General features: G+C 50.5%; 1 protein-coding gene across 1 annotated transcript; it reads left to right on the top strand.

Annotated features, from left to right (window-relative positions):
• The first annotated feature begins 2,289 nt into the window (after positions 1-2,289).
• On the top strand, positions 2,290-23,856 carry RAMP1 (receptor activity modifying protein 1). Its single transcript, XM_084209259.1, has 3 exons — positions 2,290-2,459; positions 13,799-13,937; positions 23,040-23,856. The coding sequence occupies exons 1-3, from the start codon at positions 2,420-2,422 to the stop codon at positions 23,293-23,295; spliced, it is 435 nt and encodes a 144-aa protein (XP_084065385.1). The 5' UTR covers positions 2,290-2,419; the 3' UTR covers positions 23,296-23,856.
• Positions 23,857-24,210: the final 354 nt, after the last annotated feature.

The following is a 24,210-nucleotide window of genomic DNA, read 5'->3' as shown; positions in this document are numbered from 1 at the left end:
GTGGTTAATTACTGAATCTGGGGATTTTGGAAAAAGTATTGAATGAGTTAGACAATTCACCTCTAAGTTTTTAGATTATGTTTTTATTTTTCTTCTATATAGATAAGAAGGATGAGTTTGGCTCACATCTTTACTTCATCGTTCAGAAGGTCACAAGACCTGTAGTTATAAGATTTTTTTAAGGCTTTATTGACCAATAAAACACTGTTAGCAAGGATATTTATGTTTTTGACCCAATTTAAAAATATTTTGTCTTACAGACTCATGCTACAGTGTAAGCTTTCTTAGCCAATCACATTATGATACACAAACCTAGAGTATTACATTCTAAACTCCACGTTTACCTTTGTGACTACTTTTATTTTTTCTGTATCTTAAACTCTAAATTTTTCTCTTCTTAACATGTCTCTGCTTTAAAATATAAATCCACATTCTCATTTCTAGCACCTAAGTTTGGAAGCCTTTTCCAAGGTCTCAGATCAAATCCTGTGTTTAATTCTAAGCTTTGGCTTACAGGCCCAAAGTTCTGAGAGCTCCCTGTATTTTGGATTCCAACATCTGGAGTGCTTCGCCGCTGAGCTGTGTGGAGCGCGCTGTCACACATGTTCGGTGCACAGCTGACACCTAACGGCCAGGCCTTGTGTAGCCTCTCATCCATCCAGAAATCCCAGCCCTGGCTCCCTTCTGCATCCAGAGGCACTGATGGTTTCTGTCTGGGGGCCAGCTCTGGGCTGGAACCTGACAGAACCAGACTGCGTTTTGTCTTTTTCTCACACCACTCCTTTTGCACGATTTTGTGGCACTGCAGGGAGCTGAAGGTGCTGAAGCCACAGCCCAGAATCCCAGGGAGGTGTCTGTCCATCCTTGCTTTAGTCTCCTGCTCAGCTTGGTGCTCTTCTTGCTTTGGGTGCCCCCTAGCAGTGCCACTGCCAGGTTTCCTGTCTGACTTTCACAGGACTGCAGATAGGGACAGAAACTCATCCCCAAAACATTAAAATCTTTTGTTTGGAAGCATTTTCATTCAGTAAGGTTTTAACAGCCTCAATGTGTTGTGCTTTCCTTGTGGAGTGATTATTTGGTTTTCCAGTCGTGCGTGGGCTCTGCAGTCCTAATTGTTCCTGTTACAGTAGTTTTTTCTTGTTGTTTTGTGTGGGAGATGATGACTTAAAATAATTTTTATTTTCATCGTGAGGGAGGTGTGAAATGGCCAAGTCATTAGTAAATAATGGGGAGAAAAAGACTCTCTCCATTTTTCTTTATTAAGGAACAAGTACATAATACATTTAAGAGGTGATTCTGCTCAGAGCTCACCTACAAGTAACTCAGTCTCTTTGTTGTACTTTGTTCTAGACCCTGCTGCAGTTGTTGTTGGAAAGAACAGCCTTGTTTACTGTCAATAAAGGTTAAAATTTGTTCTTCAAAAAAGTTGGGCCAATGTTGTGCTGTTTGCAGACCTCTTCTGCTGACTCTGCACATGGCAGAGCCGTAGCTTTGTGCCGTGCCCTTGGTCCCGGTGCTGCAGGTGAGGCCTCAGCTTTGGTGTCTCCTGCTTTGTTCAAGATGGAAGCAGGCCCAGGCTTTGCTCTTCCACCTCTCATTACCAGCAGCTGTTGCTGGTTCTGTTCCCCGAGCTCGGCTCTGTGATTAGGCAGGTGCTCATAGTTCAGGAAGAGCTGGCTCTCTGGCCTGCGAGCTGTTCTGTTCCTCCTTGAAAAGCAGAAGTGTACATGAGGTGAAAGACTCGAGTTAGCACACTCTGGTGTTCCTTCGCGTTCCCTTGTTTATTAATCTTTGAAACGGAGAGCTGACTTCAACCATGAGAGAAGCGAGCTGTGGGTCACTGACCTCGCAGACCTTTCTGCTTTTAGAGTCCTGCCCTGCTCCCAAGGGCGGATCCTGATCAGGAGCACCTGAAGAGCCCCGGGCAGGCTCCGCTGCTCAGGCACAGCCCGGGAACGAGCTGCAGGTGGAGCTGTAGGAGCTCGGGAACGATGTTTCACTCCACTAGCAATTAAAGCGGAATCCACTAAACATTTCTCCTCAAAATCCCGTTCCATGTGTACGTTCAGCCCTAGAGAGGGGGAAGGCAGGATTTTTTAGTTTGGGCGAAGTCCCCTCGGCGGAGGTGGAAGCGGGGTTGCGGAAAGCGCGGGAGGCAGCCGGACTGCTCCGTGCATTCCCTCAGAACTGTTCGCTCCCTTTGCCGCGCCTCTGGGCTGCGAGAGGGCGATAAGGAGAGCCTGGCCTCCATCCCCGTGCCCCCACGGGAGCGCTTCCCCCTCCTCTGCCGCCGCTGCCGCCGGGAGAGCGGGGCAGGAGCCGGGCGGGGCCGCGCCCGCCCCGAGCCCGCCTCTCTGGTAGCGCCGCGGGCGCGGAGCCCGCCCGGCCCCGGGAGCGGAGCCGCTCCTGCCGCGGGGCCATGGCCCTGCTCCCGCGGCGCTTCCTCTGCTTCGTGCTAGGTAAGTGCGGCCGCCGCGACACAACTTCCCCGGGGCCGCTGGGGCGGCGGGCCAGGCTCCCCGGGATTCCCTCTGGGCGCGGGCGTGCAGCCCACGGCCACCTCCTCCGCGGTTTCACCGCTCTCCTTGAAGCCCGGCGAGGCTCCCGCCAGGCTTCGCTGGCGACACAGCAGAAGGGAAATTAAAAGGAGAAATGATTCCAGGGCGCTTGGCCTCAGGAGCAGTGAGGTGTTGATGCTATGGGACGCAGCCTGCTTTGTAGGGGATTCCCTGCTTGCTCGGTGAGATGGACCGAGGCGAGTTCTGCGTCCTGAACGTGCCTTTTGTTGCAAATGTTTAATTACTGCCTTTGGAGTCTGTCTTCCCATTGCTGAGCCTCAGGGAAGGAGAAGACAGCCAGAAGTGCCCCTTCGGAGAGCTGAGGTTGGGTGTTCTGGGTTTGCGGGTGGTGGGGCTGGAAGCGCTGGCGTTGTGTGGTTGTTTCCATGGGATGCACCGTGCCTCGGTTTCTTTGCTGCTCCTGGCATTTCAGTGCAACAGGTAGAGATTTGTGCCGTGCTTGTCACCCGTGCACCCGCAGCAAAAGCTCGGAGGGATGTTAGTGCTGTGTAAAAGTGCGTTCATTTAAGGTGCTCCAAAGGGAAACTGCACCCCCCTATGCTAGCGCTGATCTGCCACAATATCAAAGGGCTCCTTGAGGCAGCACAAATTTCTCCTTCCTTCCCTTCCTTCCCCTGCGCCCGTTTTCTCCCCAAGCCGTGGTGAATAATGCATTGAGCCGTGCTGCACCTAATGTGCTGATCTGTACCATGTAATTAACTATTTACTACTACTCAGCTGTGCAGGGTAGGAGCAGCCCGTGCCCTTGGACGAGGCACATTCCCCTGCTGGGTTGCCGGGAAAGGCTGCACGTTCCTGGCTGCAGAACCCTGTGCAGGGAGCACTAACTCCCGCTAGCTAGGATTTCTCTCTGCTCTGCTTTCCCAGCCCGTGTCTCCTCTCCCTGACTCTACCTTCTCTTGGTTGGGGAGCTGTAACTTATAAAAGTACTCCAGGCTGCATCTTTCCATCTCCAGTGGGCTCGGGAGCAGCGGCGGGATGCTGCCTATTGTGTGAGCCAGGTGCCCAGTGGCAGCTAATCTTGGTGCTGTGGATGTGTTTTTCACTACCTTCTCCTCCTGGGATTTTGTATTTGGAGCACATTTAACGAAAAGACCCAGCCTTTTTACACCTTTCTGCTTTTACAGTCAGGGCTGCACTGAAATTGCAAGTGGCAACTGAGTGCCCAGAAATCACGGTGATTTACACCAATGCAGGTGTTTAGAAGTGATAGTATTTTTTTTTAAGGGAAGGGTCTGAAAGAAAAAGCTTTCTCTTAAAGCTTTAAGAAACTTCACTACTGGCTGCAGTCTTTAAAAAACAGTGTTGGTCAGGGAATCAGCCATCCTAAAAAACCCAGTGTCATTTAGCAGGCCAGGGATCCAGCTGTACCCCAAGGTAACCACTTCCATTAAGGCAAAATGAGGCTTTTTCTGGGTTTTGGCTGCAGCTTCCTGCAGAGGCTGCTCAGGGAGGAGGGGATGAGGCACTGGGGCAGTGATGACTGGCACCACTCAGCTCTGTGCTGTGTTTTGGTGTTTAAGGGCAGTGCTGGGCTGCTTGGATTTCTTTTGGGTGTAGGGAACTATTACTGTGAGATGTAAGAGGCAGTTGCAGATAAGGTCAGCAAAACATTAATATCTTCTTGATTCCCTGCATTTTCTATGTTGTACAGCACTCTGTTTGTGTAGCCTACACATGCTTTCTTGAAAACAAAACTTATGGGTACTGTGTATGACCTCTCCTGGAAAACAGGAATTGAAGTGCTTTGTGTCTTCTCTCAGCCCAAGCACACTCGGTAATGCCTGCCACTGATTGCAGTTTGAGTGCCTCCTTTACAACAGCTCAAGCTCCCTTGAAACTCGAATTTAAGGCTGCTGCCTCTCTGAGAAAATCCTCCTCCATATTTACAGAGTGCCCTGGTAGAAATCCCTGACAATAAAGTAAAACATTCCTCCTCCTTTGGGAGCATCTCTGGCATGGAGAGGATTCAAAACTTCCTATGCATCAAAAGAGAAGCGTGTGGACAGGGACAACGAAATTGCCTCCACCCTGTAATTCCTTGCACTGCTCTCATAGGTGCCGGTTGTTTTCCTGCAGGAAGCGGTGGCAGGTGGATTTGGTGGCTGTGTGATGTGCTCGGGAAGCCTCTTGGCTTTGAGAAATAGGCTTGCATTTATTGACCCTGAAACGATGCTGAGTTTAAGAGCTGTGAAGCACCGGCTCTGCAGCCTCCCGTTCGTGCTGACCCGGGAGGCTGCGAGCAATGCAAATAGAAATGCCATGGCCTGGCTGGAATGAAATGAGACCTGATAATGGCTAGAGATGGGCTTGGCATCTCTCACCTTTCCCCAGCGCTGGAAATCCACCTTGGGGTTGTGGCAGAGTTGAGGGAGGTCTTGGAAAGCCGTGGCAGGGAATCCAGAGTTACTGCTCGGCTCTAGCAACTTTGTTCTGCCTCCCTGACTGGATGCAGAGCCTGGCTCCGTCATTTTTTGGGGGAGGTTTGGGGCAGGTTTGGGTCCCAAAACCATCGCTGTGGTCAGAGCCCCTCCCAGCACAGACCCTGCTCCAAGCAAGGACCGAAAACACCACTGGGCTGGAGAGAGGAGCATTAAAAGTCCATTAGAGGGGAACTGCAGCGTTTCAGCTCACTCAGATAGCTAAATGCCTTTTTCTCCTCTAAAATACAGTGTCTGGGGTTTGCCGGGTCAGTTCCTGCTGTGGGTGGGTGATTACCAGGGAATCTTCATCCCTGTCTGCCATTAAGCTGCCCACAGAGCTGCCTGCTTTTAATCATCAAATCCACTAATGAAGCTGCTTCATGTTTTCAGTCCCTTGTCTCTGTGCTTTTAAAACACGAGCTTTTGGGGATGTGAAAACACATCCTGGCACCTCAGAGAAGCACCCCAGTGGGGAGGCAGGCAGCAGCCTGGGTGAAAACCCCCCCGATTTCAGTCAAGGGTGATCCCCCTGCGCATCCCTGTATCCCTTAGGAAAGGTTTGCAGGCAAAGCAGCAGTGCTGTGTGTTGGGGGAGTTGCAGAGAGGTGCAAAATCTCCCTGTGCTCTTCAGCTGGAAGGGAGGAAAACCACATCCCGAAGTCTCTGTTGAAAAGGAAAACAAATTATTCTGGTGATTCCTGGGCTGCTCACGTGGCTCAGCAGCAGATTTCAGCCTGGAAAGTCTGTGCTGAAAGTGTTTAGTGAAGCTGCTGTTGTGTGCAGCCTGTGATGGGTGCACCAAGGTGACAGTGGGGTTATTTTGGTTTTCTCCCTAACAGATTTTTATATTTACTCAATATGTGCTTCTTCATGGGAAATCTGTTAGATTGCCCAAGCAGGGATTTTTTTATCTTGAAGGTAATTCAATAAAATGTTTGCTTGTCCCATGTAGCAGAAAATCTGTGTTTAACACACGTTGAAACCTGAACCAGCAGGATCACAGTGTGTTGTCTCCAAACCAATGCCAGGCACTTTTAACCTTGGTGTTACTTTCCCCTGTTCTTATTTTAGCCTCAATCAACTGAAATAGCTGAAGGAAAAAATAATCCTGGGGGTAGAAGGAGAGTACATTTGCCTTTAGCATATTGCTGAGATCTGGAGTGTGGTGGCTGCTCCTTTCTCCCTGGCTTTGAGACCAAACTGACATCTGTGGCATCCAGTGCTTTGTTGATGTTTTAAAAATAACTCTAAACCTGGCTCTAATGTTGAATTAAGGTGCTGGTTTGGCAATGTTGGACACCACAGTCCTCCCTGGGAAGGCAGGAGGGATGTGTCTGGCTCCCTTCAGCCCCTGGATTTGGGGTGCACAGAATCCAGTGGGGATCCCTCCTTTCTTCCACCCTGCTCTTGTGAGCAGGGATTGATGGTGGCCACGGCCAGAAATTATTTGAACTCAGGGTGGGTGAAGTCAGATCTGTACAGACATTGCCACTGCCTGTCTAAAGCCTGTGGTTTGCCTCCATTAATTCAATCAAGAAGAATTATTTTCCAAAAGACCCCACTGTTCATCAAGGATGTAATTATCTTTATAACTAACAGCTCATGGCACATTTTTCCCTCCCCTGATGTGCAGTCAGCCAGCAGTTGGGTTTCAGCATGCCTGGCTTTTGATTTCCTTTCTCCTTCTTCCATTCTCGGCTGCTTTTGATTTTATTTTACCTAGTGAGTGAATTTTGGGGGGTAAATAAAAGCATTTGTCATTCTGTCCTCTGCAGAATCAAGTCTAGGGACATGTAAGAGAAATGTCATTATTGGAAATGTGCTTGGCAGCCTCTGATGGATAACAAGGCTTAGACAGGTAGGAAACTGAGGCAAGGAGAGAAAGACCCTCATCCAGTTCCTTGGAGCAGCCTATTTCAGTGTATTTATTAGTTAATATTAATATTAACATTAAATATTAATATTAATATTATTTAAGAGCAATGCTTTATGACAAAAAGTTATCCAGCTATGCAGGACTGCTCTGCACTGGGCTACACAGTACAAACCTTGATTTTGCATTTTCATTTCAATCCCATATTCTGCATCTTACAGGAGCTGTTACATGGAATCTTGCTTGGATTGGAATGAAAATGATCTTTCCTTTGGGGATGTATTTCATGTTGTAGGTGCTTCATGAAATACTGGACTTGAAAGAGGAGTGACACAGTGCAGTGGTGCCTCTGAGCCCCCAAAAGCCCCCAGACTGGCTTTGCTTTCAGGCAGCTGGCTCCTACCTCGACTACCAGCTAATAATTCCCTGGCAGTTATTTTTAGGCAGTTTATTTTGTGCCCTCTTATAATGCTTGGAGTAGCTGCAGAATGGCAGCAAAAACTCAAGTATCCCCAACCCAGCAAAAAGTAAATGCCTACAAATCATCCAAGTATCAGCTTGAGGGGTAAGTCACTTCCTTCCTTTGCAGGCACAACAGGATTTGTGCCAAATTTAAAACCTGGGAGATCCTTTTGGGTTTCATGATGATGTTCAGCTGTATGCAAAATACCTCATTAGTGCTAGCTGGGAAGAAAAAAAAGCAGATCTCTCTTTATTTTGCTTAGTGTAATAAAATGAAGGGAACAACCATTCCAGGAGCAGGGAGTTAATAAATCAGATTAAAGGCTTTTAGGTTGTGGGTGCACTTCCCCTCAGTATGAAAAAGTGGTTTGTGGGGAGGGCCCCAGAGGGCTCTGCAGGCGCAGCACATCTTGTGCTGCATTCCCTAAGAGGTGGAAACCTTTGGCCCCTTTGGAAGTTTTCCACAGAGCAGGTCCCTAACAGGGGCCTGTCCCCAGCACTCTGAGCAGAGAGTGACTTTCTCTGCTGACTGGATCCAGTCTCCCAAGCCAGCAGGATGTACTCCCGCCATGGGCTGTATCCTAGCCCTGCCTCTTTCCATTTCAAGTTTTTCCTTTGCCATGAGACTTTTTCCCCCCTCTCAGCATGAGTGGCTTCTCCCCCGTCCCACTTTCCTCAAGTCCTTTTGTGGCTTTGTGGCAGTGAAGCTGTTGGACAGGCAGAACTGGGGATGAGCTTTCCATCTGCAGAGCTCTCAGGGGAGCTCCATCCAGCCGGGCTCTGTCTCTGTGTCCTGCCCTGTTCAAGCAGGAGCTCTGTGCTTTCCTTCTGCTGCTCCATCTGCAGCCCCCTGGAGCAGAGGGCAGGCAGGGGGGGGGATCTTCCTTTGGGGCTTTCTCAAGTGAGCCTTGGCAGCTTGTCCAAGAAATCCTGGGATCAGCCTTGCCAGTGCTTGGAGATGGGCAGATCTCCCCCCACTCCCAGCATCTGCTCTGCCTCCAGAATCCTCACTGTGCTGGAAAATCCCCACTCCCTTTCAGCACAGAAACCCCCCAGCTCCCACGAATTCCCTTTTAATGCACATCCTGAGTGGCTGCCCTGGGAGAGGGAGTCCTGCAGGTTGAGGGACAGTGGCAGGGGAGGCAGGAGCTGCCCGGTTTGAGGACCTGAGGATGCTCCTGAAGCTCCATGAGCAGATTGGGAATGGGATGATCCTGCAGGTCTCTGCCTCCCCCCATGTCCCCTGCAGGGCTTGGACCCTTTTATCCATCCCCATTCCCAGGCTGCTGCTCAGCCGCTGGAGCTGCTGCTGGATCCCAGCCCCGTGCTGAGCTAGCCGGGCAGGGAGGAGGGGCTTGAGAACTCCATTCCCTGTGCAAATCCCGGAGGGAATAACCCTGCCCGGGCTGGGTTATGGCTCCTGAGGAGGGCACGGTGCTGGGCCAGCCCCCTGCTGTCCCCAGCCCCAACACTTGCAGTTTTCTGTCCCAAAAAAGCATTCCAGCTGAACACCAGCTTAGTTTTTCCCTGCTGAACCGAGGGCTGTTTGCAGGCTCTGAAGCCTCTGCTGAGCTGGTGGCTGCAGAAGCAACCCCAGTTCAAGGATTTTTTTATACAGAGGGTACCAGACCCCCTCCCAGGTTTCTGCAGTCGCTGGAAGGGCCAATTTTTACATTTTTTGTGGTTGTAAACTGAGCTGTTTTTCATGCTCCTCCTCTGCCTCCTGCCCCGTGTCCTCTCCCCACCCTCCTGTGAGTGTTTTATTCTGCAGCCAGGTCCAGACCACAAGGCTTGTTCTGAATAAAGCAGCAAAACCACCACCTTGAAGAGGAGAGGAGAACAGCCTGTTTCCATCTGGGGCTTGTTGAGAGCACTGATTATTTGGGAGAAGCCCAGGGGAAGGTATGGGATGTTTGTTCTCAGAGCCCAGAGCTTTGCTGGTGCCACATGTGCCAGCCCTGCTGTCAGTGTCACTTGGCACTTACCTGCCATCTTTGGGCTTCAGCTTTTGGAGGAGTATCTGCCTATTTCCTGCTCTTTGCTATGAAGCCCTGAACAGTTTCCCCATAAAAATCCAGACAGCCCAGCTGGATGGTCTGGTGAATTCTCTGCAGGTGTTGTCAAACAGTTTCATCGTTCACCCAGCACCACCAGGGGTACTTGCAGCAGTGCCTGGGAAATGGGAACCTCCCATGCTGCTGTGCCAGTCTGAAATCCCCAAATCTGTTCTCAGGCTCCAGTCCTCCTTGTGGGGTTGGTTGCACATCCCAGCAGAAGCCCAAAAATTCCTGGAATTCCTGGAACACTCATAGGGGAGAGACCAGAGAGCAAGGGATTGTGCAGAGGGGTTCTGATGTGAAGTGCAGGATGTTTCTGGCAGAGAAAGCTCAGGCATTTTTGCAGGTGAACCATCACTGTGACAAATGTGTGGGCTCACAGAGGTGTGGTGTCCCCAAAGCTGTTTTTGGAGGGATGGCCCCAACCTCTTGGTCCAGGCTCCAGTGCAATGTAGGAAAGTCCAGTTGTCTTCCTTCTTCCTGAATTTTTTGTAACACTTCAGGACCAACATTGTTTTTCTGCTGAAATAAATGCGTGACAGGCTTTTTAGAGCTAACCCTCAGCAAGCTGAGTCCCTGAGGTGGATGCTTGCTGGGACTCTCCAGGACATCAATCCCAGGGCAATCATGAGGATCTGGGATGCCTGCAGAAGCCAGCCCTCCAATCACCTCCTCACCACTGCTCTCCAGGTGTTTCCTGTGAGGAGCAAACCGAGGGTCCTTAATGTTGCATCTTTTCACAGGCAATCAGGGATTCTCTCAGCAGGGAAGGTTGTTCATCAACAATTCTCCTGAAAGGAGAAGAGGGAATGGCTTCCCACTGCCAGAGGGCAGGGTTAGGTGGGATATTGGGGAGGAATTCTTCCCTGGGAGGGTGATGAGGTGCTGGCACAGGGTGCCCAGAGCAGCTGTGGCTGCCCCTGGATCCCTGGCAGTGCCCAAGGCCAGGCTGGACAGGGCTTGGACCAACCTGGGATAGTGAAAGGTGTCCCTGGCAATGGCAGGGGTGGCACTGGATAAACCTGAAGGTCCTTTCCAACCCAAACCATTCCAGGGCTTTGTGATTCCCCATGTCCCTGTGGCACTTAAAGACCAAGCTGGGCTGCAGAGGTGCTGTATGACTGCAGTGGGATGCTCCCAGAGGAGCAGCTCTCGATGCCATTGTTCCTGAGGGAATGGCAGTGATGGGCCCATGAGAGGGGAGGCAGCTCAGCCTTGTTCCAGCTGAGTTGTGGAGCTCAGTTCTTCAGCAGCTCCTTGCAGCCTTCCCAGATGGATGCTGCTGAGCACAGAGCTGTGACTGCTCTGGAGCTGAGTTATTTACAGCTCACTGCAGCTGACTTACACCATCTCCATCAGCAGGGCTGAGGGCAGAATGAAAACCTTCTGGAAGGAGAGCCAGGAGATACAAAAATCCCTCCCTGCTTTTTTTTCCCCCTGTTGTTACAAACCCTGACCCTGAAGTCTGAAGTGGGGTTGGCAGTAAATCTGTGAAGCAGCAGGGATCTGTGGGGTGAGGTGGGCACCATGTGGAAACGTGGCAGGAGCTTCTCACTTTGACCTTAATTTGTGCAGTTACTGCTAAAGTCATTTCTCCTGGTCAGCTGGAAAGAAAAGAGCTTTTCTGCCTCACCGTGCCCAGCTCCAGCCTCACAGCACTGACACAACGGGCCTGAAACAAAAGAGCCCTTCACCATGTCCAAAATCCAGTATCCTTGGGAAAGGTCACTGGCTGATGGCTCTGGTTTCCCCAGCCCCTGGGGCAAAGGGATTTGTGCAGGTGTGGGAGGTGCAGTGGGAGAGGCATCTTCAGGAGCAGGTCCTGGTGGGGCAGGCAGGGGAGCCCTGAGGAGCTGCCAGGAGGGCCAGCAAGGTGCTCACCTGCCTCTGAAGGAGCTCCAGAGCTGCATCTTCTGAGCTGCTGGGATTGGCAAGTGCTTAAAGCTCCCCAGGGTTTGGTTTTCACTTGATTTGGGTTGTTTCTTTCTTTTAATGATGGTAGGGCTGATTTTCATGCTGGTAACCAGCTATGTGTGGCTTGCTGCTACTTGCAGCCAGGTTGTGGTTGCTTCTTCCCCATAATTTATTCAGTGTTTCTCCTCCCTCTATTCAAGGTTAAGCTGTTTTTGCTGAATTTCCTCAAGTGGCTTCGTCTTCCTCAATTTCTCTCTGTGGTTTGCATTCTCCCTCACTCCTTCCTGCTCTGTTTCCTCCTGTGCTCCTCAATCCCCTTGGCTGCTCATCTTTCTGCTTTTTAATCCCCTCTCCTCCCCTGCTCTCCCTTATCCTTTTGCTGTGCTCTGCTCTGCACCTGACACATTCCCCAGCAGCATTTTCTCTGCAAGCTGCTTGTCCAGACAAGTGATGGCTGTGATATTTACATGTCCTTCACAGCCCAGTGCACGGATGTCACCGAGGGGTGACCCCCGGGGTGGCTCCTGAGCCTCCCTGGGACACTGGAGCTCACTCAGCCGTGTCACTCCTTCACTTGGCTCATCCAGATTGGAAGGGATGGGGAGAAAAGTCTCCTGGCCATCAATCATCCTTGAGCCTGCCTGGACTGAGATTTGCAGCCTGTAAATCATTTTACATTGCCTCATGTAAAATTATTTCCTTCTTCTTCAGCCTCTTCTTCTTCCTGTTCGTCATCTTCTTCTTGTTGTTTGTCTTCTGCTTCTTCTTCTTCTGCTTCTTCTTCCTCTGCTTCTTCTTCTGCTTCTGCTTTTTCTGCTTCTGCTTCTTCTTCTCTTGGTGCTTTGCTTCAGCATGTCAAGCCCACCCATCTGGGAGCAGGGCTTATCTCTGGGGCTGTGCTCCTGGCTGGTATCAGCTAGGCAGAGCTTGAGATTTTGATAAATTTAGTTTTATTATTGCAGCAGTGAGGGTTTAATGCTCTTGAACTTCTCTTGGCTCAGTAATTCCCATGGCTTTATCTCAAGTCAGGCCAAAGTGGCTGCTGCTGTCAGAGGCAGTGTGGGAGCCTTGCACCCATCCAGGAACATCAGCCAAGGCTCTGGGGGCTCTTCCACCCAAATTCCCACCGCACCAGCTTCTGACTTCCCACCCATTGCCATAGGATGCTCCAAGGATTTTGGAGGCTGCAGAGGGATGGTGTCCTATGGTGATGTCCCTTGGCTACTAAATAAGCAGCTCAGCTCTGTTGTGTTAAAAAAATGAGATAAAAATAAAGCACAGAGTTATTCACACGTAGCAAAAAATAGATCTGGTATGTGGTGCCTGCCTGCAGTGCGCTCCAGGAGCTGCAAAGGCACTAGCTGGCACTTTGGCACCAAGGGAAAGCTATTATTTATAGCCAGGCTCACTAAACCATTCCCCCAAAGGGTTTTTTTCCCCTTCCCTTTGTAGCATCACTGTCCTTTCCCTTTCTCCTCACCAGCAACATTGCACTGGTTGTGCATGAGGCTGCAAGCAGCACCTTTTTTGTCCCTGTTTTAAAGCAGCGGCACATTCCCAGGAGGGAATTCAATCAGCACTGTGCAGCCAGGGGTGGATTTGATGGATTTCCCTGTGTCTGTCCCTGTGCTCCATCAGAGGTGGATGTTTGTTCCCAAGTGTGGCACCGTGCAGGTCATTTTTTAGGGCTCAGCAGCAGGGTTCTCTTATTCCCCAGCTTTCCCCACACCCTTACTTGTGTTTTAAGCCCAAAACCTGGACATTTGAAGTCCAAAGGCATTTTGGATGATCAGTAGAGAATAAATCTGCATCCTTACTGATTTATGAGCTGCCCAGCATGTCTTGAATAACTGATTTATCAGCACCAGGCACTTGGGAGGGTTCAGGCTCCCAGGACTGCGAGGAGGGGAACAAACCTGGGAGGAGGAGGTTTTGGAGAGCTGGGGTTGCTCTGGTGGCAGCAGGGCTTTGGCAGGTGAGGACAGGGGCTATGGTGGGGCTGGTGATGCCCTGTGAAAGCTGACCTAGAGCAGAGGCCAAACAGAGCTAAAGAATAAAGTAGGGATTTATTGGAAGGCCTCAATGGATCCACCTTGGGCAGCACAAGAGCCCAGCCCAGGTGAATCCAAAATGGTCACAAAATGGACAACTGGTCACGGGGTCTCTCACTTTTATAAGTTCTGCTCCATTTGTATTTTGGAGTTAATTGTCCAATTACAGCTTTAGCTCATGAAGTCCCATCCTTCTTGTTTTTCTCTTCATTCTGCCATTGTTTATGCTCTTGGGGCTGAGATTTGGGTCATTTGTCCTTGGTGCCCAGCTGGAGCAGGAATTGTTTTGTCTCCCTGCTCTGTGCACAGAGCTCACTATGCCCTCATATGAAGCTCAGAACTGCACACTAGAGCAGCACAGAATGTGAAAACAGAAAAGCCAAAAGCTGAGCACCCCTGTGGCCCCAGCAGAGGCTGACAGCCCTGGCCTGTCTTGCAGCCCAGCACTTCATCGCGGCCACGGCGTGCCAGGAAGCCGACTACGGCGCCATGATCCGCCACTACTGCCTCAAGGACTTCCAGCACAGCATGGAGGGCATCGGCCAGCGCCTCTGGTGTGACTGGGACGAGACCGTGGGGTAAGTGAGCTCCCTCTGCTCCTCCCTCCCGTCCCTCTGGCATGCTGGGGTTTATCTCGTGGGGCAGCACCCTGATGTCACTCTGCCTGGCTGCTGCCGCTGCCCTGGCTCTGCCCCTGCTGGTGCCCAGGGGGTTTGTCCAGCCTGGTCACACCTGGAGGGGGGAGCAGTGGATGTTGTGTGCCCAGGCTTTGGTGAGGTTTTTGGCACTGTCTCCTGTGTGTGCTGGGTGAGGTGGGAATGCCAGAACAGCCAGGCCTGGGGGGTGTTGATCATTGGGGTCACCTCTGTCCTGCTTGATCTCTTCATTAGTAATGCGGGTGATGGGACTGAGGGTAACCCCAGCACCTCAGGTGACACCAAACCAGGAGGGTTGTGCTGCTGTCCACAGGCACCTCAGCAAGCTGGGAACCTCCTGAAGTTCAGCAAAGTCCTGCACTGGGGGAGGAGCAGCCCCAGGCACCAGGACATGGTAGAGCTGCTCAGAGAGAAACCATGTCTCAGTTTGAAAAGCCAGGTGTCTGCTGAGGAAGGCAGGAGCCTTTCTTGAAATGGAAAATGTAAACACCCTGCCTCTGAATATTATCATTTTGAAATTAAGGGGCTCTCAGGCAAAGATATGGGAATAGGAATAACAATTCTTTACTAGGAAAGATAAAAATAAATAAAAATGCAGTGATACAAAACAACACTGCCAGAGTCAGAACAGGAGCTGACCCCCTGTGGGTCAGGGTGGTGCAACAGGAATCCTCAACAAGGGGGGAGTTTTCCTCTTAAGCTCCAGGGCTGCTGGAGATGGGCCTGGTCTTCTTCTGGGAATGCAGGGCAGAAGAAAGCTGCTCCTCTGGGAATGCAGGGCAGAAGAAAGCTGCTCCTCTGGGAATGCAGGGCAGAAGAAAGCTGCTCCTCTGGGAATGCAGTGGGCAAAGGCTGCTGTGGTGTTCCAAGTGTCAGATTGTATCCAGGTAGGAATGCTTGGCTCCTCCCTGAGCAGAGCATCTCCCCATGGGATGATGGAATTTGATCAGCCATGCAGGGACACTCACTGGCCATGGACAGCAGAGATCTCCTGGAGGGAGGATGGGTTGTGGGAGAGATAAAGAAAACTGCCCAGAGAACAGAAGAGAACTGCCCCACCTCTGACAGATGGGGAATAGAATACACAGCCCCAGGCACATCTTGCATTTCCAACCTAAGACAACCAGAAAGGGACTTGGGGCTTCTGGTGGGCACCAGGTTGAACCTGAGCCAGGAAAAGTCCTGGTGGGAAAGCATGGGCAGAAACTGAGGCACGGGAGGTCCCCTATGGACAGCAGGAAATGTGTTTTCACTGTGAGGGTGGCCAAACAGTGGCACAGATCTCCCAGGGAGGTGGCCCTGTGTGAGCAGGGGTGTTTGGACAAATGAAGTGGATCTCCAGAGGTCATCTCCAGCCTCAGCCATTCTGGGATTAAAGGGTTTTTCAAGGAGGGTTTGGAAGTCAGGGTGCTGACCATACTCCACCACACAGCAGTGGAGCTCCAGTAGAAGACCATGGCTCTGCTGTGTGCTGGAAATTGATGGGTTAATGAAGAGGCAGATTGGGATCCCCATCATGGGGGCTTCTGGTGCCTCACAGCTTGATGGACATATTTTCCAGGAGGTTTTTCATTTTTGCTCAGCACTCTGGTTCTCCAGAGAGTTCAAAACCCCCTGAGTCAGCCTGAAAACCCCGTAACCCACCGAGATGTCCTCAGAGCCTGGCTGTGAGAAAATCCCAAACTGTCCCACCAGAGCTGCTGGCTCAGCCCCTGCTTCCACAAGTTGTGTGTTGATTTTTCCAAGCAACTAGAGGGAGAGGCTGCAGTGGTATGGCAATGGCAGCAGCCTGCTAAGCCTCCTGTTTGTAATCAGTGTCAGGGAGTCAGCTGTGATTTATTACCTGGGAGCAGAGGAGATGCAGCCCTGCTTCCCTGGTGGAATGCTTGGGAGCATCTCTGTGGGATGAGGAAGGTGGAAAGGGATCCATGCTCAGGGAGACCAGGGGGACACCCCACACATGCACTATGGGGATTTGTTGGATTTTTTTGGGGAATTTCCTTTGGGTTTGGTTTTATTTTTATTGCAAACAGTGCTTTCTTTGGATAAGCTCTTTCCTATTTATAGTCAGCAGAGCTGAATCTTTTGGTTCCACCACGGTGTAGATCTGCTGAGATGGTTTTGATTGAAGCTGAAAGACTGCTCAGGGGTGGCTGTGTGTTGGTGTGAGGGCTTGAGGGAATAACCCCCCCTCTTTCCCCCTTATGCTGATTTCCATCTTGTGCCTTTCCATGACCTTTCCCTGGGAAAATGAAGTGGCAGAACAAAAATGAGCTCATGTGACAGCAGCAGGGATGGGGGTCAGCTGGAGACAGGGAGCAGATGGTGCTGTGTGCCATGAGTGGCTTGCACAAAAATTAAGAGATTTGGTGAGATCTCTGTGGTTTCCTGCTTCGTGGCCCTTTCTTCAGGGTGAAATCAAAATCCACACACATATGTGTATCCATCAAAGGTTGGACTTCAAGATCTTGGAGGTCTTTTCCAACCTTTATGATTCTGTTCTGTGACTCTAAACAATACAATTGGGCTTTCCTTCCCCTTGATCCATGGCAAAATCCATGGCAGAAAAGAGAGATGAAAGAAAGACTGTGGGAGTTTTCTGCTCTTGAGAAGAAGCCTCATCTGGTGCTCAGAAATGCCCAGGGCTGCTGATGCTGTTCCAGCCCTGACCATCTTGTTTTTTATCTCTCATGTCCTGTTTATCTCTCATGTCCTCCTAAAGAGCTGGTTACCCTTGAGGCACTTGGAGGAAATGTTGATAAGCTTGTAGGATTTAATTTGATTGCCTGAGTCCATTTGCTCCGTGCAAACACATGGCTCAGGGTTATTTGAGAGATGACATTCCTCTGATCCTCTTGTGCCCTCAGGACAGTGGGGAAAATTGGGCAGAAATAGTTCAGTTACTGCAGTAAATCAGCTGCAAGGATATGGGCTTTGGGTGGGCTCAACACCTTGTTCCCTGGATGTGTGTGGGAATCGCCATCCCCTTTTTGGGGAAAGGGAAGATGTCCCAGCAGGAGTGGGACATAGCTGGCTGGTCACCCCTCTGGCCCTAGGGGAAGGATTTTGTCTTCCAGCGGGTGTGAGACAAAGAAATGGAAATAAAGCACCTGCCTAGAGCCTGTTCTCTCCAGATCTTCCCTCAAACCAAGGTATGTCAGTGCTTGAAACCTGTCTGAAACAAGGAGGAGTGTTGGGAGGTTCTGCCTCTGTACCACCAGCAGCATCATGTTGGGATGATTTCCTGGATGCAGCATTTAGCAGGGAAATGCCCCTAAGCTCCATCATTCCTGCTCAGTTGAGGATGGCATGATGGGAACATCTTGATACACACACAGAGACTCCAAAACTCAAAGAGAGGGTGAGTTTTAATGTAGGTATGCTTTTACTTGGCATGGGGGTAAAACCTGTTCACTCAGGTTTTCTTTTATCCCCTAGAATGTTGCATATGCATCAAGTTCCACAGCAGATCATTTCCTGGCTCCCCTCCCTCTCTGCTTCGTATGCTAATCAGCTTATCAGTTCTCTGTGTGGTTCTAGGGGATGAAGTAAAGTTGTCTTCCTCAGGGCTGACATTCCGACCCTGTTGCCTTGCACATGCTTACTGATCTTTTGGCCACTGTCCAAGGCAGGAGATTCATCCAGATTCATCTGGTTTCAGGGGCCCAAGGAGCCTCATTATCTCAGCATCCTTGCATTCTGTATCCTGTTCTTGATGAATATCTTCCTCTTATCAGGCATCCCTGCATTCTTCTTGCTGTTTTGCACATAGTCCTTTCCTTTCTCATGAGACCAAGGATGCAGCAAATATTAAGCAATGTCCATCATTTATGTGCCTATTCCTAATCAATACCTTCTAATTTCTGTGATTAATATAGATAGCCTCTAGTTTCTGGCCCCGTGTTTCAGTCTGGATAAATGAATTGTCTCAGCAGAGTCTGGAATTGTGGATCACTGGTCCTGTTTATTGGCAGCAGATGCTGCTCTGTGGATGGGTTTAGTAGTTGGTGTGTAGGTTAAACAACTGAGTTAACAGCAGAAGAAACTGATAAAACAAAGAAAGTAAAGAAGTTTTCTCCCAGTAAGACAAAAAGTTTAGCACATAAACTGCTTTGTCTAGTCTTACCTGGGGGGTTTCTCCTTACACTGCTCCCACCTTGCCCTCAGAGGCATCAGCTGAGCTCCTGCAGCCCTGCTCCTGCTCTGATGCAGCCAAGGGCTCTCTCTGGAGCAGTGTTGGGTGAGCTTGAGTTGGGCCATGTGGACAAGCACCAGCTCTCTGGGAAGGTTTGTCCAACCCCCTTGAGCTCTGCTGGCTTTCTCAGCACTGCTTATTTAGGGAAAATGGGTGGATTTTGATATTCAAGTTCTTCTCATGGACTCAGGGAACTTGTATGAGCTGTTGTCCACTTTGGCTGCCCTGGGACTCAAAAGCCAGCCTGGAGCTGCATCTTGGGATCTTTGGTGGCTGAGCTTTGGCCAGGAGCTCAGCTGTGCCCAGTGAGTTATCCCAAAGATCAGCTTGGCTATTTTGACTGCAGCTCCAGCTCCCTGGGCGTGGTGGCTGGGCCAGGGGGATTAGCTGTGGTCTCCCTGGAGGCAGCTATTTCAGGGCTGTGGAGGCTGAGGCTGCCCCTGCCCACCCCGAGTGCGTCAGCAGGCGCTGATGACTTGGGGATATTTGTCCCGCTGGGTTTTGGCTGGAGGGTCGTGGCCAGGGAATGGATTTGCAGGAGGGTTTGTGCACAGGATGCTCAGGGTGCTGAGTGCTGCCACAGCTGTGGGTGTCACTCCAGCCCAGCCAGGCATCTTCATCCCAAATATATCCAGGCTGTGGCATTCCTGAAAATCTCCATGGAATGCTTTCCCCCGGAGCTGCGGGAAGGAGCCCACCAGGGGGATCATGGTGCTGCTCTGACAGCTGCAGCCAGGGATGGAGCTGCTCTCCCAGCTGTCAGCACACTCACACTCTGTCTTCAGGTTATTTATCCATTATTTAGAGAAAAGAGATTGATCCATTCTCTTATTATCTCATTATCTACTTATTTCTCTTCAGCTTGCCAGGTCCCTTCTGGATACCCTTTTAGCCTGGCTCCTGGCTCACCCTGCAGCCTTACAGAGGAGGAAATCAATGTTTTCTTTTTTTGCAAAGCAAAAGTGAAGCCTTGTGGTGTTTTCTTTTTTCCATTCTGAAGCAAGGAATTGGGGGAGGATAGGAAATACCAGGATACTCACGGTGAAAAACACCCAAAGCTGTCAATCCTGTGAACCCCCATCCTAGTGCAGCACCATCCCCATCCAAGTGCTGTCAAGGAATAAATGCCAGAGCCAATTCCAGCCTTGGCTGCAGTGGTAAAAAACCCCAGAGGAATTCCTTAGGATTTATAGCAGTATAAGCATTCAGATGCCATCACACCCTAACTCACTCTTTGACTCCTTCCCAGCAGTGGCCCAGCCCCATCCCCATCCTGCCTGCAGCCCTTCATCCCCAGGCAGTCCAGCCACAGCATCCTTCAAAGCCAAACCATTTCCATGGTGACAGGGACAACAGCTGTAACTGCAGTTCACTTTGGGTAGGGAGAAGATATTCCAAAGCACAGCCAAGCTTTTCAGGGCCAGGTGTCTGTCTCTTGGCAGTGATGGGATTGTTTGGGAAAACCTGCCCTCCTCCCACACTGTCCTAGAGTGGCTGCTTCATATTTTTGTGGGGGAGATGGTATTTGGGAGATGGAGGCTTGCAAATGAGCTGTGGGTTTGTCTGAAAGCCAAAAGCTTGGCTCTAGGCTTGCTACAGGCAGAATGGAAGCTTGGAGCAAAGTTTATTAGGGAGGCTCTCCTGTTGAGTCAGAAGATGCAGAAAGGACTCCCTGGCTTCCTCAATTTCCTGGGGTGGGGTCTGAGTGTGGCTGCATCCAATTATTTCCTACATAGCATAGGTGGTTATTTATATTGCCCTGTTTATTGAAACCACATTGACACAAAGCTGTTAAAATGAGCAAAATAATTATTGTGTAGAGATTGATGTCACCCATGTGGGCAAATTGTGACCCCCCTGCTCCATCCCTCCGTGGGAACTTTCACAAACAGGGTAAAGTTCAAGCTGCTTTACCCCCACTGAGGCAGAGCATCCTCTCTCCAGAGAGTCTGAACTCTGTGCCTGAGGCTCATCCTTGCAGGCTTGGCTCAGCTCTGCCCTGCTCAGCGTGGTGGGTGTGGGGGGAACACGGCGTTCTGGAGTGGCAACAAAAGGGCAGGAAAACAACCCCCCCTCCCTGAGGGATTTCACCAGAGCCCAGGCTGAATTCCCAGTGGGACCAGGCTGGCCTGGTGCTGTCACAGTAACGTGGCCCTGCCCGTGAGAAGAGAGAGCAGCAGATGCTGTTGTGCAGAGGCAGTGGGACATGTTCACCAGGGAAGAGCACACTCAGGCCCAGGCAGCAGCACTGGTGCTCTCCAGAGGGATCCTGATCCTGTCTGACAGGGCAGCCTGAGCAGTCTGGATCTGGGGTTAACCCTGGCTGTCCCTCCCCAGCCCATGGATCTCCTCTGTTGGTGTCTGCTGTGGCAGAAGGTCCCCAGTGCCCTGTGACTGGTGCATTTGGGATGGACAGGAGATGATGGAAGCTCATGGATAGCAGTGCCACGGTCAGGTGTGCTCCGTGTAAGCCAAATCAGCTCCTCAAGAGCACCAGCCCTGCTCTCTGCTGGCCAAGGGCTCAGCTGCCCTCAGTGTCACCTCTGCACTGGGACCTGTTCCTGAAGACAGTTTATTTTCCCTCTGGGACCCTCCCACACTCCCCACTGGCCTCAGGGGCATGTGGGGCCTGAGGGTGAGAGTTGCCAGCCTGCTCCTGCTGAAGGTGCCAGCTGGAGCAGAGGGGCTTTACTGAAAAGAGCAAAAATAGAAGGGACAAGAGACTTAGGGTGTGTTAAGCCACCCCATTAAGGTGGAGGGACCCCCCCTGGCCACCTCCTTTTGTCCCCACGCTGCTGGTGGGCTGTGGCTGCGGCTGCCCAGCCCCTCTCCTCAGCTCCATCCTCACACGCTGGAATAAGCTGCTGCCTCCTGGAAAGGACAGTGCCAGTTTATCCTTTCATTTGCTGCCACTGCTGGGCTCTGGTTCCTTGCATGTCTCACATGCACTGAGGGGAGCAGTGATTTATCCCCATGGAAGTGCAGTTGGAGCCAGGGAAGGGCTAAGCCAGCTGCACTATGGCCCTTCAGCTTTAAAAATAGCTTTTATTTGCCTGTTAACACTTTCCCTCTGGTTCCTGAAGATACTGCAGCTCCTGAGATCTCCTAAGGATGCTGATGAATGGAAATGGTAATTCTGCACACTGGGATGCTGAGCAGAAGCTGTTTTTAGCAGCTGCAGGCCCTGTTAATTAAATCTCTGGCTGTGTGGGTACAGCCTTCCCCAAAACCCCAAACCCCAGCTGAGGAGCTGTGCTGGGACTGTGCAGAGGGGCTGGGAAGCTGCTTCCAAAATATTTCTTTCCCCCAGGCAGGTTTTTAATTGGAGAGCTGGGCTTTGCTTTGCTTTGCTTTGCTTGTCTAGGATTAGACGTGACTAATTGGGATTGGGGGGGGGAGAAATTCTATCTGTGTTTTTATGCATGGCCACTTTTAAAGCTGGGAGGGTTTAGCTGTCATTTTTAAAGCAGGGAAGGTTTAGATGTCATTCCAGAGCATGGCTGCATGGCCTGGCACAGGGACAGTGGCTCTGGCTCAGGGCTGTTTCTGCTTTTCCAGGTATTTTTTATTAAGAAATGGACTTGCTGGTCACAGAGGGGTGGGCCTGCCCAGCTGGTTTCTATGTAACCTCTCCAGTTTTAGGCAAACTAAAGGAGATTTTAAAGTAGATTCAATGTACTTATTTCTGTCCCTCTTTGAACTGAGCTCACACAAGCTGGAGGATGGTGCACCAAAGGCCAAGTTGGGACAGGTTTCCTGAAAGTCTGCTTAAAATGTGGGTCTAGCCTGTATTTTCTAACAGCACCAGTTCAGCCAGGAAATTCTGCAAAAATTAACACAAACCAAACAAAAACCATCAAACTTGCTTCTTGGTATTCCTGTAAATACTGTTTCTGCTTTCATTTCCTTCTGTAAATTAAACCACCACCACATCATTCCATAAACTGCTTTCGCTGTGGGTGAGCACTTAAAAGTTGCCACCAATGTGGGAATTTAAAATACCCTGTAACCTTTTTACCTCTCTAGCTGTGAACTCAAAACCCCATATATTTTTATAGATTACATAAATTTTCAAAAACCTTCTATATATTTTTATGGGGCTAGGTATATCTAGCTGCAAACTCAAAAAATGGCTAAAAAAATTAAGAACTCAGATCTGTAGTAAAATCTAGGTACACAATTCTGTAACAGAATAGAATATATTGTACAGGGAGGGATATATTATATACCAAAGCATATAATATATCCCTCCCTGTACAATATATATTATATATACATTATATGCATATTATATAAAGTATATATTATATAGATAACTATATCTAATATATACAGTGTATACTATATATAACACTATATACTATATAGTGTATCTATAGTATACTCTATATGTGGTATATATACTATATTGAATATATACCATATATTATACATTATATTCAATACACTGTATATGTTATATATTACACTATATAATACAATATATATTATATACAATGTATGCTATATATTAAAGATATACAAGATGTATTATATATATGATAATATTTAATATATAATATATATATTATGTATATTATATACATGAGATATTCTATTCTATTCTATTCTATTCTATTCTATTCTATTCTATTCTATTCTATTCTATTCTATTCTATTCTATTCCATTCCATTCATTATAAATTACATAGTATATGTTTAGTATTTTATATACCCGGCCTGTAATGGATACAGTACTGGATATTGCACGGGAGGAAGGTGGCGCGGCCGCGGCCGGGCGCTGGTGCCGGTGTCCCCGCGGTGCCAGCCGGTGTCCCCGTGTTTTGCAGCACCTACGGGGAGCTCACCAACTGCACGGCGCTGATCGCCGAGAAGCTCGACTGCTACTGGCCCAACCGGCTTGTGGACGAGTTCTTCGTGGCCGTGCACAAGCAATACTTCAGGAACTGCTCCCCGTCGGGCCGGGCGCTGCACGACCCCCCGAACGGCGTGCTGTGTCCCTTCATCGTGCTGCCCGTGCTGGTCACCCTGCTGATGACAGCGCTCGTCGTGTGGAGGAGCAAACGCAGCGAGGGCATCGTGTAGGGGCGGGCGGGGAGGGACGGGCGGGGCTCCCCCGGAGCGAGCCCGGAGGTTGGGAAGAGCCTGCCGGAGGGTATCGAGCCCCGGAGGCAGGGACGGCATCCGTACCGCTCCTGCTCCGCCCGTGTGCCCGCCGGTTTCCAAATCGATGTCATTTCTGCGGTGGGTGCTGGGCGGAGCGGGGACTCCGCGGGGCTCCCCCCGCACCGGCCCGGCCGCGCTCCGCTCCGCCTCTCCCATCCGCTTCCAGCGTGTGCCGAGCGGAATTGGAAAGGGAAAAAAAAAACCCAGGGGGTGTGGGGAGTTGAAATCCTGCCAGCCCCGCGGTGCCAGCGGGTCTGGGTGCGCCTGAACATCCTCGGCTTCCTCTCCTGTTCTGGGTTTCCCCACACGTGGAAAGGCATCTTCTCCCCCAGCCCCCCACACAAGGACTGGGTTTTGCCTGGGAGCTGGGGAACGAGGCGGGGAAGTCGGTGGTGGGAGCGGGTGGCACCAGCGGTGCCCTGGGGCTACTAACAAGGAACGGGAATAAGGTGCTTTTCCTACCTAAATAAATAAATAAATACCTGAATAAAGCAGGTGTCTGTCTCTGAAGGCTGAGGTGAAGCCTCCCCCTCAGTGCCCTCATTCTGTGATGGCAGAGACCCCCGGTACTGCTGCCCCCACCCCATCAGCACTGGGTGTGGGTGGGCAGGTCAGGGCTCAGGAGTGGGGTCAGCTCCTGAGCAAGGAGCCCGGGCAGCACTGGGGATGGCATGGGGACCCTTCAGTGCTTTGCTGCTCAGGAAGGGGTTCCCTGGGGACACCCAGCTGCTCTTTACTCTTGACTCTCACATTTCCCAAAAAAACCCCAAAACCCAGTGGGACACCCAGCCCTGTGCCTGGCCCACCCAGCTCAGACCCCCTCTAACCCAAACC

This window comes from Fringilla coelebs, assembly GCF_963513975.1.
Source record: "Fringilla coelebs genome assembly, chromosome: 7".
In the NCBI taxonomy this organism is placed as follows: domain Eukaryota; kingdom Metazoa; phylum Chordata; class Aves; order Passeriformes; family Fringillidae; genus Fringilla; species Fringilla coelebs.
This window is presented reverse-complemented; position numbering and strand designations above follow the sequence as displayed.